At 30.4% G+C, this 16,509-nt stretch overlaps 1 protein-coding gene across 1 annotated transcript; it reads right to left on the bottom strand.

Annotated features, from left to right (window-relative positions):
• Positions 1 to 4,003: 4,003 nt before the first annotated feature.
• LOC114194649 (UTP--glucose-1-phosphate uridylyltransferase) lies at positions 4,004 to 11,064 on the bottom strand. Its single transcript, XM_028084997.2, has 21 exons — positions 10,810 to 11,064; positions 10,661 to 10,708; positions 10,478 to 10,569; positions 10,296 to 10,386; positions 9,837 to 9,897; positions 9,666 to 9,743; positions 9,527 to 9,577; positions 9,355 to 9,428; positions 8,082 to 8,154; positions 7,922 to 7,979; positions 7,751 to 7,797; positions 7,601 to 7,666; positions 7,293 to 7,325; positions 6,635 to 6,687; positions 6,485 to 6,560; positions 6,299 to 6,355; positions 6,129 to 6,212; positions 5,941 to 6,039; positions 5,763 to 5,867; positions 4,345 to 4,416; positions 4,004 to 4,256 (listed from the first exon to the last, which is right to left on the bottom strand). The coding sequence occupies exons 1-21, from the start codon at positions 10,872 to 10,874 to the stop codon at positions 4,230 to 4,232; spliced, it is 1,410 nt and encodes a 469-aa protein (XP_027940798.2). The 5' UTR covers positions 10,875 to 11,064; the 3' UTR covers positions 4,004 to 4,229.
• Positions 11,065 to 16,509: the final 5,445 nt, after the last annotated feature.

Here is a 16,509-nt window from a genome sequence, read left to right as displayed (position 1 = left end):
TTTAAAGTTTAGACATTGCATCAAATTGTATTTTTACGTTATTGGCAGTTTTGTATATATTGTATTTTTTTATTATTGGTTGTAAATAATATTTTTATAAGTAAAATAAATTTGAATTTCTTTAAATGATCAGATTGAATTTTTCAATATCATCATAACTGTCAGGTTGTTCCAGACTAAATTTGAATTCGTAATATTAGTTTATCTGCTTTATTACTGATGAAGATTAATGAATTTGTCTATATCAATATTATTTATCAAACCATTTATTTTAAAAATAAACATTCCTAAAATTAAAATAGTTTATAAATTAATAAAATCATATCCATGGTTGGTTTATAATAAACTTTATTCAAGATGAGAATTTAATCTCCATGTAATATTATATATATTATTACTACAGGAATTATTTGAGAGACTGATATAAATGGGACACACAAACATTGAACTCAAGTGTTATTTATCATAGTTATGTTATATTCCTATGTTTGTTTTGTTTAACATTTCCTACTTTACTCCTTCACAAACATTGAAGAAATATTTCTAAAGGGTTGGAACTTGTAAAGGATTCACAATAATATTTACATTAATGCTTCATCACTACACTTATTCTTCGTAACAATATATTTAGGATAAGAATATTTTCACTACTAAATTTTGATAACTATTTCTTAAAACATATGATAAATTTTAAATGATTTTAAAATATTGAAAATAAAAGAATAAAAAAAATAAAAAATTACTTAAAAAGTATAACCTAAAATTATAAGAAAAAATTGTTAAAATAATTTTTTTTTATATTTATACGAAATACTGACTTTTTCACCTTACGCGCTACCACACAAAGATTTCTCTGTTATAAACTACACTTTAAGACATAAAAATTTTCTTCAATATAATTTAGAGATGTCAAAATGGGTTTCAACCTGTGAGCCAACCCGGCTCACCACGAGTTCGAGACGGGTTGAGTTGAGAAAAATTCAACTTTTTTAAAAGTGGCTTGAACTCAAGCCGGCTCACTTAACCCACGGGTTAAACGGGTTTGAGCCGGGTTGAAGGTGGGTTGGCCCACTTAACCCACCAATTTTTTTTTTACAATTTTTTTTTTATTTTTTTTAATAATTATTTACTACTCCTATTATATTTGTTCACAATTTCATATTTTTAAATGCTAGAATGTTACTTAATTATATTTGAATAGTTTGAATGTTTAATTAATTTGATTGTCAAGTTATATATATGTTGATACTTTAATCTTTAACTATAATCTTTATAGTAAATTACTCAAGTAACCGTCTTACAAACAATTTTTTTCTAAATTAACATGAAAAAACTGTATAGTTTTTTTATTTATATTTTGTTGAATAGTATGATAGAAAATTTGTAATATTAGCCATGCTTTCTTAGACTAATGGATACTTTCTTGGAAATAATTTTTCATATATTGGTGGTGAGCATGATCAAAAACATTGGTTCTTGATTTTACTATGATTGTCATCTTATAGGTTACTTAAAAATTTATTTAAATATTTGAATACTAAAAAAAATAAATAAATAATTTTTTTAGGTGGGTTGATGAGTCAACCCACTTAACCCACCAACCCGTGGTGGGTTGAACCGGATTACAAAATTTCTGGCTTACCAGAAAGTGAGTCGGGTTGGGTTCACTCATCTTCAATCCGGCTTGTGGTGAGTCAACCCCTATGAGTCGAGTTAGCTCACTTTGATATGTCTAAGTATAAATTATGCACTAAGACACATAATTTCTTCGCTACAAACTTAAGAAGAAAAAAAATAATACATTATCCATCTATGTAAGATTATTTATACACTTCTATAAAGGTCACCTCGTTAAATACTTGTTAGAAAAAACAACCGGACATGGGAGAAAAAGACTATAAGAGGAGATAGTGTCACCTGATACAAAATTTAAGCATTTAACCAAAACAAAAGCAGAATTTATCAGCATTTCACGTCCTTAGAACACATATGCACATTCTTCGACAACTTCTCTAACACATAACGAACCTGTTCAATTGGGTGACAATTTACTGCGGATTTCTTGTAATTGAGCTTTTCGTAACATTAAATCTTCAATAAAAAAACGACCGCAATTATATTTTAGGTATAATTTTAGTTCTAATCGTTGTTTTTTCATCGCAGCATGACCACCTTCTCACTTGTGTCGTCCTTGTCACCTCCTCTGTCTCGGAGGCTTTGCTATAATATTGTTTTTCTGTCAAGATACTAACACTAATGCACACAGATTTTATATTTCAAACTAAATAAAATGGACTACTGTATACATGATTTCTGAATCATATTAGTTTCCGGAATTTGTGATGACATTGGAGCAGTCTTTGGGAAGCTCTAGAATAGATGGTGGATATGATTTTAAGTAAGATGTAGGTTATCCATTAAGGTTTGAGTAATGGAAGCTGGCACTATTAATCATGAAGAGTCTTAAATAATAATTATAAAATGGTTAACTAATGTTTTTACTTTTTTTTTTTTAATTTTAACTCTAAAATAAGATTAAAAATGTGGTCACAAATGATTGCTTTTACTAATATTAAGAATCTAACATTTTTTTGCGATATTCTGACGATAACATACAGTACTTGATTGGAAGAACTGGCTGCTATACTAATTAAAGCTAGAATGATAAACTGGAAAATTTCTAAAAGCGTTGTATTTTCTATGAATTTCGGTTACAGCGTTTAGGAAAATACAAATTGCGATAATTAAGGCCCAAAACAACTCAATAATTGTGGGATTTTACTTTCTATAACCCTACAGTCACTTTGCATATTCCATATTTTTAAATTGACTATTTTACTTTTCCTAAAAATTACTTTCTAATTACATGTTTTGGAAATTTTTTAAAATTTGCGAAATAAAATTTTTAGAATAAAATTTTAGAAATACATGAAATGCATTTTGGAAAAAAATCATCACCGAAAGTTGCGATGAGGAAGTTGAGTGCTTCATCGGAAGTCCAATTCCGTGTTCCATGATTTTTGAAATTTCGTTTTCCAGAGCAACGTGGCTTTAAGTTTACGGATTCTTTTTGTTCATCATTTCACAAAAATAAAAATCAAAATCAACACTCCCACTCTAGTGTTAATGGTTCAAAATAATTAACAAGCGAAGACATTAGTTATGAATGTGAATGGTGTGAACAAACGGTAGAGAAAAGGGGTTTGAACGAGACACACTACTACACACACCAAGGAGCACCCTAGCACAGGGAAGTGAAGAAGAATACCAGGACAGGGAGCACGAGAATGTGAAGAGAATAGAAATAGGATATGTGAGCTTCGTGGAGTTTGGGAGTGGAGAGGGTTTGTGATGCACAACTTTTTTTTTTAAGTTTACTGCTGGTCAAAATAGTCAAGAGCTAATTTTGGAAATTGAAAATTACTTGGGGTGCAGAAGAAATTATGGGGTGCGGGAAGAAGCGTCCCAGGAGCTACTCTATAACGTTTTCTACTGGCCACAGCCCAAAGTTAACTTTTCATTCAGAGTTTCACTCTTCCAGTTTTTTTCACATGAAGGGTTTTATTTACAAATTGATATTTTAAAAACCATGGCTTCACATTCAAAAAGTTAGTTGGCTTAAAATGATTTTTATAACATACATAAATCATAAAAAACAATTCTACAAATTAAATTCATTTATTAATTTTACTCACTCCAACACTAAGTAGTCTTCATATTGGTGTTATCAATCATTTGCAAAAAAAAAATTATTAACGATATTAAACAATATTAAAATAATAAAATATGGATGTTGAAGGATCGAGCCCCCCCACACCCGAAAGAAATTGGCGTCCGCTGTTCCTGGTAATACATCGTGCGATTCTTCGGCTTACCCTCTAAACAATCTAGTATGTTCATTGTTTAATGTGATGGGGGGCAAAAATAGTGATTTTTGGCGTAAAAACTAGTATGTTTTGGCGTAAAAATGACATGCACGCTAAAACAATATTCGAAAAACCCATAACCAACCTTTGTCAAATTCTTATTTCTAAACAGAATAATCACAAGACAAACGATCAAACCTCCATATACCGAGACATCCTCTCAACAAAAAGCAACTTATTTTCGTTTTCCTATCAAACTTGGGAGTAGTAATTGATAAAATAGCAGAAAAGACTGTAAAGATGGAATACAGTCTGACACTTCAAAAATTATTTAGCTTCCTCACAGTTCGAAACTTAGCTTCCTCACAGATCCTCCGGGCCGTTAATTTCCTGCGTAACACGATTAAATCTTTAGACCTAGAAGATATTAGAATTACAACCTCATGCTCACAAATAAAATTCATATATGGTTAATTACCTTGTCCGCAATGACAGCGCTGTCTGGAATTTCCAGCTTTACATCAGGCTTTGCTACAATACTGACTTTTCCCTGTCAAGGCACCACAAAACATCAGAAAGCAAAATAATGTTAGCTTGATTAAAAATTACTCTTTTGAACCCACTTCTTAATTTTTAGGTTCAGTTCGGTCAGTGTATATATTCTGTTAAACGAAATTGGTTCTTTCATCAATTAGGTCAAATTGGTGTTCTACTAGTTTATGACACTAACTTGGTGCTACATAATCACACCATCATATAATTGTGTTGTGTCAACCAAAGATTAACAGTGTTGAAGTGCTAAATTGACAAAATTAACTTATTTTATTCATAAGAAAAGTGACATGACAAAAAGCGGAAGGGAACAAATCAACCAAACTGAGAGTAGAAAAAATAAATAAGAACCAAAAAAATATTTTAACCTATAATTTTTTTAAAATTCCATAGAGGATGTTATTTTAAAAAGATGAAACCAAATAAAGTTACTGCTAATCATAATAACTGAGAGCCTCACTAAGATGGTTTTGGCCTGGGTTAGTTTGACACTATAGTTTGTCCTTTCCTTGTTTGTTGATCCCGATAATTTAATTTCTTCAATGTTATCCCCTATAGTTTTATTATATTTTAAGAAATTTTGTACATTTTAAAATATATAAAATATTAAGAATATTTACGATTATTATATAAACTAAAAGTGATTAATAATACTAAATTATTTTTGACAACTATATATTTTAAAAACTGAGCGACACAGCATTTAAAGAATAATTTTATTTTAATAAATAAAATAAAATATAAAATAAAATACAAAGAATAATTTATTTCTATTTTAACATTTCATTCTTAATATGAAATAGAAATCTTACTAAAATGTTTTCTCATAAAATAATATGCAGTGACATGTTTCTCATTATTATAAATTTATGTATACTTTTAATTCTCGTGATTTTTGGATATGCACCGGAACAATAATAAAAGAGTTAAAAATTATATGCAATTCTTTAGATACTTATGGGATTGTTAACCAATCAAATTGGAGTTCCACTAGGCTAATTCGAAAAATAAATGTTTGTGTTAGAAAAACACTCACTCCCAAGATAAAACTCTATTAATTGGAGAATAGTATCTAAAAGCACGTAAGGTACTGTATCTAAGCTTTATCCTTATAAAAACACAAGTTTAACAAAAATCATAATGAGAGGAACTTTTACGAAGGTTCTTGCATTAACCATAAGAGTATACAATTCTCTCATCCATAATTTAACCAAATTATATTGAGGGCAGAAATTTAATATAGTTATATAAGTATTCAGTTCTAGATATTGGAATTATTAAGGTCAGTTTCATAATTAAAATTAAAGACGATAAAGCACAGAAACTAAGGATTAAATCAAATACCTTGAGGACAACACCAGCTCCAAACCATACATCGCCAGCCACTTTAAGACTGTCAAGCTCAACAATACTGGGAATTGACTTGAAGCGGCCCATGAAGTTGCTAACCTGTGAAGGAGACTAAGAAATTTAGTATTATGGTTAAGCTCTAACACAAAGTAATAGCAATATCAATCTTAACCTTCTTAAATTCTGGTCCCAGTTCAATAGAAGGGTTTTCAGGATTTGTCCTAGCTTTGTTCCGAATGACAAATCCATTTTCCAAGGTGTAGAGGTCAGACTGAAGAAACAAAGACAACTAATTATGTCAAATAAAATATTAAAATCTTCAAGTAAGATTGTGTGCCATGCATCGGAAAAGTTTATAACCTGGACAAGAAGTAAATCTGAAGTTGCCTTCACTGGAAGGAACCGTGATCGAGGAACATTAATACCAATAGCCTTGTCAAAGAACTGTTAGAAACGATGTGAATATATTAGCACTGGAAGAAACTTACAGTAAAGAAGACTTCATTAATATGTTAACAAACACGTAGTACCCTTATGGCCGCACCAGCTGCAGTTTCCAGCTGAAGAACTTTAATTCCATCGACTTCCTACAAATCCACAGATTTAGTTAGTCAGCAATTTCCTAACCAAATATCAATTCTCAAACAACTAGCTCACAATACAGCATCCTAAAGAAGGAAAGACAGGCTATCAGTTGAAAGACAACAAATTTAAACCTTTGGATTCGGAATAATTTCCATCTTAAGAGCATCAGCTTCAACAAGCCTTTTAGCAGCGTTTAAGTTGACCCACCTACAGATTATTGTCAAAATATATGCATGAGTAAACAATCTAAAACAACAAGGGCACTAACCACTAAAACTTACAAATTATTTGTGTTGAAAATTTTGAACTTCTCAATTGACTTGAATTCACTGACCTGCATTGAAGACAGCATTACATTTGAATGGAATAGTTCGAAAATTTCTTCTCTAGTCTCCATCAAAGTTAAGACTCAACATCGTTAATTACCACATGTTCCAGCTACCACAAATTGAATAAAAGAATAGCAAAAAAGAAAGTATTGCCACTTAGCTTTATAAATATTATATCATCAATGCGGATTTTGGATTTTTTTTGTAAAAAAATGTGGTAACATCCATAATTAGAGTTCACAACTTCTTATCAACTTCTTGCAAAGTAAAAACGACGTACTGCAATTGAATCAAGATATGAACTCCTTTTATGTACCAAAGTAACGGCAGCTAATGTATATTTCCATAAAATAAATTGGATCTCACCCTTATCCTTCAAACACTTTCAACAGTGGAAACTTGTGAGAGTTGAATGAAAATGACTAAAAAGAATCGTGCTTTCTATTTTTTTTCTTTTACTACCTTTTTGAAAACTTGTATCCATTGATGTGACCTCTCCGGTCAAATTATAAAAACATAATAAGCATCAGTTAGGCTTCGCAACCTTATTACACCACAAAATAATTAAATCAAACAAGCCAATACATTAATGCTTTCATTAGTGGCTTACATGTTCATCTGGGACTTGTGCGATTTCCAGGAGCTGCATAAAAGAATCATAGATAAATATCACTTAATAGCAACGTTTTTGAGATTTCAATGATTTTTAATTTTCTCATTTAACCAAAAGGAGGAAGAGAGCATGAAAATTGAACTCTGGATAGATTTTCTTTTATTTCAGTGAAATATAAATTACAAAAATATATCACATAGAAGCAAGTTTACATAGAAAGACTTGAAAAATTTTTATAATTAGAACCAGAAATAATGAAATGAAACCTTGGTTGAACAGAAATGAGATCAGTAAAGATTACATGCCTGAACTCTTCCTTCGTACGAAATCAAAGTGCCACCCTTGACATCAGCCAATGTCTTGGGAGTCACCTGCATTAGAAAAAAGGAAAAGAAAAAAGATGAAAAAATGAAGTCTGAAATAAAAATTACAAGATAGAAACCATCTTTGCTTACCTCCATACAGTATTCATTCTTGTTCTGGATCAAGTGATGTAAGATTTCTACATCAATGAGTCAAGTACACTGATAGTACTAAAGAAACCTTTTTTTATGTATAAATAGTAAGCAATGTAGTAAAAAATATTTAAAAACAAAACAGAAAGAACCAATGAACAATAAGGATACGCAAGTCAACTATAGCTCCCAAGTTATCCGAATTGGCAACAAATAGATACTCTTTACCCTGTAAGAAGAAAAGGAGAATAAAAATAAAGTTATGATAATAATTATGAAAACACAAAATAAATACAGTCCAAGTAGAAACAAGTTCAGGTCTAGGATTAACCTGGGACAATAGTGCATCAAGTTTGCCACTGTTATATAATGCTGGGAAGACATCACCATGGCCGGGAGGGTACCTATGCGTAGGAATTACACATAAGCCAAATCAGACTATTTGCAAATTAGCTTATTGTTAATTTGCTATCTTGAACACTTTCCATTTGAAAAACAGCCACAAATCATGGGTATCACTTTCAACGTAACCAAATATAGTAGTACTTGGATCTAAGACATAAAAACATGATTACTTTTATATTTTAAATGACATTTAGCATATATTAAATTGTGTCTAATTGTGTCCTACAATATGTAATTGGGTTTAACATAACAAACATCACACTCACGGCAAGCTCTGGCCAAAAAAGTTTGAGGAAAGTCAAAAGCAGTCTTTACACAGTACCAGAATTCCTCCAAGGAAGAAAAGTCAATTACATCCAGAACAATTTTCATCATGATGGCTGATATGTTGGGTTTAAGTGGTGGATACAAGTGATGCATACCAGAAAAAATAAAGTCGGTTGGATGAACGTCAAAAGGCGCATAATTGCTAAAGTTCAGTGTCAATACGGCGTAATTATCCAAAAGGTGGAGTCGAGGAACAAAAAGGATCTGAGGATATTTCTACATATTAGTTGTTGAAATGAAGCTTCTATGGCTCCTTAGAATGTAGGCAACAAGATAAAAACTTAAAGGAGATATACAAGTTACTTCAGAAAACGCAGATTTATGGGATAAACCTTTAAATATATAGTTTTCAATTATTAGTATTAAACCTAGTTCTTCTTCTTGGTATCAATGCAGTGTGAATTTATCCGTAGGTTTCTGCTATCAGCTATGCTTCTTTTCAAAAAGAGAAAACTTATAAAATTTTAATTTTAAATAAACCCCTCTGACACTAGGAGACAAAAATGACACCAGTTAGGTGTACAGAAACATAAGCAAGCAATCCATCAAAATATGAACAGTGAACAATGCCATGTTAAGAAACATTTGACTAAATAAAATAGTTGCAGTGACAAGTTGACTACCAGAGCCCTGAGCAAATAAGTAGTAAACGTGATTGGTCCGGAGATATGGAAAATAATCAGCATCAAAGAAGTTTGCACGTAAAAATGACAAACCAATGCATATGGACCAGCTTAGATTTACGTCTAAATTATACATGTAGCCATACACCATTTTAGCATTTCTAATTCAGAAAAATAAAATAGAAGATGTAAATTGTGAAATCGGTGCAATAATATAATCCAGTACAAAAATGAAAAATGAAGTCATACCATCCGTCCTTGTCAGTGCGCCCTTTGGAAGGTAATGGCAGAAAGTCCTCAACAACCAATCGAGGATACTGGCTCTGCATAAATTATTAATAGTGCAACAAAATATAAAAAAAATTAAATCAAAGTCCATAAAATCCAAAATATAATAAAACAAGAAATCAGAGTTACAGACCTGGTTAAAAGTATGAATCTCAATCTTTGAGTTTTGGTATTTTTCAATAATCTACAAAAGTAAAATTGTTAGTTTACAAGCAAATTCAGATTATAAATTACTAGGCAAAGGGGATAAATAACAAATAAAGAGCGAGTACCTTTTGAGTGTCCTCATGAGTGTTGAATGAATTCATCAAAACCAAAGGAACATTGCTTCCGTATTTGGAATTGAGATTCTACATCATGAGTGTTGAATGAATTCGTCAGCGGAAAGTCCATACAAGTGGGGGAAACATAAAAAACAAGTAAACGAAGGACTCGAGAATAACCTCAATTTGGATGACAATTAAATCTAGAAATGTCAACCCATCACGAACTTCAATGACAGATCTGCATTTGATTTGCATATCAATTAACCCTTAAATACAGATACAGCTCGCCAGAAATGGTGATTTAAGAATATAATACTACCAGAAATTTCGTCTTGGCACAGGCCGTCGAATTACTTTTCAACAAATTGAAAAGTAGCTCCCATTTTATTTTCTTTTGTAAAAGGTGACACAAGGATAGCAGATGTATTTTCAAACAAAACGCCATACACAGTACAGATACCTACATCTACATGCATTAACCATATATATAATACATCTTTCGGATCATAATCAATTTAGATAAACTAAAGATTAACAATCAACAAAATTTCATGTATATGATCCCAATCTTAAGTCTCGACTAACTTTCGCTGGTATCTAAAACAAAGAATAACATCTATATAGGCATAGGCATACTTAGGACCAGTGCAGCCCATAGTTGTTCCCAAGCCTCCATTTAGCTTCAACACCACGAGCTTGTCCAATAGATTCTTCACCTCCGAAGCATCTGCACCAATTGCGTTCCATGTAACAACACCGAACTCTGTTTACAAAACCAAATCGACGAAAGCAAACAACAAAACGCGAGGATTCGTTACCTTCAGGAGTTGGCGCCAAAGTGTCGTAAGGCACAACCACTTCGTCCGTAGGCGTCTGGATCTTGCTCCATTCCACATGCTGCGCTTCGCCACTGCGACGCATTTAAAAGCAAGATTCGCTGAGATCAACAACAAATAAGCACGAATGCAGAAGAGGTTCCTCCATCTCGGAGATTGATTCACCTGAGATAGCGGCTGACGAGGTTGATGAATCCGCTCTTCTCGTTCTCACTGCACGGAACAAAACACGAATCAGATTCCGATCTGGCGAAAGCGGAAACGAAAATGAAGGAAATCGAGAGTAGAGGATTGAAATTGAGAGAATGCGAGACCTGATTTCGTTCAGTCCGGCGACGGCGGGCTGGAGAGCGGAGAGCTTCTCAGTGGCAGTGGCCATTACGGTGGAAGAATCGAGAGAAGGCGAAGGATGCAAGGGTTACGTGAGGAGATTAGAGAGGGAAGATAGTGAGAGTGTGTGTGAAGAGGGTGGTGATAATAGAAGAGAAGAGAGGGTGTGGTGGTGCTTGCAGAAATTGACACGGGAACAAAACGCCAGCGTATTTAGTTTTGAACAGAATATGCTTGCATTGCACCCGAATAAGTAGATATCAGGGGACCCTGTTCTGATCTGATCCCTCTCGTCCAATCGGAAAAAATACTGGCGCGTTTTTTACGCAACCTGTGCGGTAAGAAAACTGGTGCTATTGTTTTCTATTTTTAACATACATCAATTACTCGTTTCATTTTTATTAAAACTAATTCTATTTTAGTTTCTACACTAAAAACATGTTCTGTGTTCTACAATCTAAACACAATAAATAAAGATTAAAATGGAATGTTTTAATATAAAATTGCGTGATTGTCACAGCTATATGAGAAGGTAAAAGTTAAAACTTTTATTTTATTTCTTTCTTTGAGTTTCATTCTCGGCTGAGTTATCAATGTTAGAGAAGATTTTTTTTTTATTCAAGAACAAGACATTTTAGTTAGCTTAATGACTTCGATTAAGCTAAAGTAAGAGTTTTCCATAAATAAATTTAACTTTGTATTCTATATTATCTTTTATTTTATTTTATTATAGATGTTTAAAACTAATGCATATAATGTGAAAATGTTTTTAAATTATTTTAGGCGCGGGCTTCAATTTTTGAGTGCGGAATTCATGTAAAGAATTTATACGATTTTTTGCCAAAAAAATCTATCAGACGCTTCATACCCAAACGTTGAAAGGAGCAAGAAAAAAAAACAGCAGCAGTTGCAATGATGTAACAAACAAATAAATAAAAGCTTGGATTGATAATTTTTCTTTTACTAGTTTCGCATATAAAAAGGAAAATTAAAATCTAGAATTCCTCTTTCATATTGGGTTTGAGGTCCAATTTCTAAAATGGTCTGTAACAATCCAAAAAGTCGTCGCACCCGAATGAGGTTAACGATCAGGTGTAAGATTTAAAGTGTGTAATCATAATTATGAACCGTGAGTTGTGTTATTTAATTGGAAAAAAAGCTATCACTTTATTGTACTAAAATAGAATGCTATTAATAGACTTTGGGTTCTCTTTTAAAAGTTTAACTCATCTTAAATTATTGTAAATACGGGTAACATTATTGTAAAAACTTAAACACTTATTATTTATCATTGGTGTAATTAAATTCGGTAAGTCGGCTAGATCGATGGACAGACATAGAAACATTAAGCGTGTTTTTCATGTTTTTTATAATGTTACTGTTTATATGATTACCAAAGTTGCAAGAGTGAAGCGTGCATGGTTAAGAAGATGTAATTTGAAATAGGAGAATGATATTTTGATTATTTATTTATTTATTTTTAACTTATCACTTTAATATAATTAAAGAGTGATCAGAGTAATAAGTTAGAAATAAATAAAAGAAAATTAATTAAAATATTACTATTATAATTAACAATGATATTATTATAATTTTTTCAATAACTAATAATATTATTATAATTTTTAATTCAACCAATCACGCTTAATTTTAAATTTATTATACTTATTAAAATTTTATTACAACTAAATAGATTCTATTTTCTATTAATTTGAAATTAATTTTACCTAAATAAATATCATTTTCTATTCAAATTTAACAATAGGCAAAAGGATATATTATATTTTAATCAATTAAATTTTTATTTGTTTATGATATTCATCAAATCATTTATCATTCACAAACTTTATTTTCAACTTTTCGTTAAAAATTCAAATTTGAGTTTAAGTTTTACATGATCTAAACATAAGACAGTAGAACGTTATATAAGGATCAAAACTCATTAATATATTGTCTTAAGGTTTTGGGTTGAGAGTGATGTCAATGTCTAATATGGTTAGACCAATGTTTCATTAGTGTTGTATCTTTTCAGTGAACTTCTTATTGAAACAAGTACATATCTCTATATCAAAGAAAGTCTCACTCTCAATCTTCATCCTCTGAATCAATAAACTGCTATTAGATCCTATTAGGGACGTAAATAAGATAAAAATGACAAAATACCCACTTTAAGCTGATATTAGAAGTAAAATATAGTCTAAAACATTATTAAGGTAAATCTTGCTTAATTGAATGAACAGTACCAGACCTAATTCAACGCATAGTTTAGTCCCTAAAAATAAAAATGTTAGTATGTGACCGAGATGTACAATAACAAAAAAAAAAATTGGAGATTAAAAGTCGATAAGTCATAGAGAAATAAATTGTAAGAACAAACTTTATCATGAATGTATAAGTGTCTTTTTATGCATTCTCACTCTTTTCTTTACGATGTCAAATGTATCATAATGTTTTCAGAAAAGACATCTAACTTCCAATTTTATTTTATTTTTTTGTAAATATTATTCATTAGAATCAAGCCAATTATTGCACTAATTAAAGAGAATCTCGAATCAATCAATGTAATAAAAGTGCTTTCAATTTGAAAATGTTATTTTTATCTTATTTTTTTATTCTCTCGCAATAAATCAAATATTAGTTTCACTTATATAACTAGACGTAAAAGTTAGAAAAAAAATATATATAATTTTTTCATCCACAAAAGTTCAAGATCCAATCTAATATCATTTGAACAACTTCCTTTGAAATAACACTTTCACATATACCAGTTTTGTTTATGTTATTTTTGTTCTTATCATCAAATGATGTGGAAAGGTAACAAAGAATAGTAGGCGAAATGGAGAATAGAATAAGATCACAAGTTTTAATTCCTCGCAAAATCACAGAGATGGCAAGTCGGTGAATATTAAGTTGTAAAATTATTAAACTATTAACATAAATTATAAAGTATTATTGTGGAAGCAAATACATTACCCTTTTTCTATGCCATATTTATTATATGATATGAATGAATGTATTTAACAAATAGCAAATTTTTGGTTAAAACCCCATCTAAACCAATAATTTGGTACCTAACTTAGATCGGTTTAGAATAAATAATAATGGTACCAAACTTGAATTGGAATCCTCGTCATGTCAATTTTCTCTTTTAATCTGCTTAGTTCTTTACACTTTTCAGGATGATTTAAAATTGTTTGTTGATTTTGAAGGAATTAGAACCGCATAAAGCCCTCCAAAAGTGGATGGTTTATTGCAACTTGTGTTTTTTATTCAACGATCAAAATCAAGGGTAAAACGTTTGTCGAAAGGTTATTGGTAACACAAGATGTGAATTGGATTTGTTTCTTCTTTTCAGTTCATGCATGGATTTTCCTTTTGACAGTGCCAACATTATAATCTTTCACCTCTTGAACCAGAAAATAAAAGATATTATCTTTCACCTCTCGAACAAGAAATGTGTGTTGCACTTTCTCAGTTTGAGTTGAAACAACGTTTGAACGCATTCACATGGTAATGATCCAGGGTTGGAGAAAGAGACGTGCGTGGCTTGCCCCCATTGTGAAAAATTGGTTGATGTGAACACAGACACTGAAACTAGGACCCAAGAAAAAAAGTTGATGTTGCAGTTACTTTATTACCCTTACTTTCTGTGCCTAAAGGCTATTTCTAGCAAGACAACTAAGGATACAATACAAACCTTTTAGGTACTTGTATTGCCCATTACTTGAAATATATGTGTGAACTAAAGTTTGGTTTGCTTCATAAAGATAAAAGTTTTATATATGTGATAAAAGCGTAATTCGAATTTTGTTATGGTGTTAATATTTTTTTAATTAATCTTCGCATGTGGCTTAAATTGTTGTTTAAAAAAATTGAGATATCATTACATTAGTTGACTGCATTTTCTATTAATTTTTGGAGAAAATAAATATCTTTCTAAAAATTTTGAGATTTTTAAAATTATACTGAAATAATTATGGCTGCACATTAGCTGAAGTATATAAATGGACATGAACCAAGAAAGGCGACAGTATAGTGAAAAGTGTAATTAGTGTCGTATTTAGGAAAGTGTCAAATCTGATTACAAATTGGTTGAGAGAAAATTTTGAATAAATATTTATATACAATTATTTCATTTAAGATGGGGAGAGTAGTTCGAGGATATCTTGTTAACATTTATTCTGTTAAAGTTAAAATTTGTATTCATATTTTTTTAAAAATATGTAATAGTAGTATATAAAAGAGTCTCAACTTCTTATCTTTTTCTGGGATCACAAAATAAAATGTCACGATAAAATCTCGATGGATTGAGATGTTTAATCTTTTCTTTATATGAATAATTCATTGTTAAAAATATTAGGAACCTTGAGTGGCACACAAAATAAGTATTACTTTTTTTTAGATAGTTTATTTTATAGGTTTAAATATGTTTTTAGTTTTTAACTTTGAAGGTGAAATTTATGTATTTCAAATTTTGATATATTTTGGTTTTCAAACTTTAAAAATAAATGAATCTAGTTGAAGACGTTTTTGGTTGACATTGGGTTATTCATACTACTTGATATGTTTTACCTCAAATATCATTCTAAAATGTTATTTAACAAGTCTAATAAAATTAATGTCATAGGGTTAAAATGACTATATTTATTATTTTTAAAGTTTAAGGACAAAAATGGATGAAAGTTTGGGACATAGATGAATTTCACGTCTAAATTTATGTTGAATATGATGAAAATATGCACATGTAAAGTCCTACTTCTCTTAAGATAAGTAAAGGAAGTGGGCGTTCATGGTTATATAAAGGACTCTAGGTTCATGTTTTTAGTTGTCCCAAGTCTTAACACATTGAACTAATGTTGGCTTTCTTTTACTCTTGTAAATAGAGTGTTGTGAGATGTAGCTAAGTTCTTACTATGGAGAGTGTAGATGTATTTGGGGTCAATGATTAAGAGTTAGTTATATGTTGTATAAATTTGCATATAGTGAATATTCTTTGGTTGTCTTTTGATAATGACTGTGATTTTTTTCTGTATTTGAAGTTTTCACGTTATATTATGTATCATCGTTTTTGCTCTAATTTCTATGTTAATCTGATTATTCTTGGAAGGATTAAACTGATGTTTTTCCCAACAATTTAGAAACCAAAAATTATATTTAAATGTACTTACTGTGTCAACCTATAACTACTTAGCTGAAGATATAAGCCACGGTTTTTTTAAAATAATAAATCCGCAATTTTGAGAAAAAAAAAATACATAAGGAAGTTAAATTAGATTAATGTTAAGAATTCAAAGTAAAATACAAAAATATATATAATTATGATTGTATTGCTTTGGACTAATTTAAGTAAAAAGTGAAATTAATAATTTATTGTTTTTATTTCATCTGTTACCTATGAGAAAATTAAAATAAAGAAAAAATAGTCCCTTGTACTTGAAATCAATTTGGATAAAAAAAATTAAATAGAATTTATTATGAATTATTTTTCTTTTATATATTGTTTTGTAATTATTGAACGAATTGCAATTGTTTTAGCATTCATTTGATTATTAAAGGCCTTTTTATAAATTCCCATATAAAAAAATACTTCATTTTTACAAAGAAATATAATACAACGAAATTTAACATAATGCGTTATCTTGGTTCTCAAATAAAAACATTAATGAAGATAAACACACTGGTGA

The sequence above is a fragment of the Vigna unguiculata genome, chromosome 8 (genome assembly GCF_037176805.1).
Source record: "Vigna unguiculata cultivar grain cowpea cultivar isolate G323 ecotype 2 chromosome 8, ASM3717680v1, whole genome shotgun sequence".
Lineage (NCBI taxonomy): Eukaryota > Viridiplantae > Streptophyta > Magnoliopsida > Fabales > Fabaceae > Vigna > Vigna unguiculata.
The sequence above is the reverse complement of the archived record's forward strand: the minus strand, read 5'-3'. Positions and strand labels throughout refer to the sequence as shown.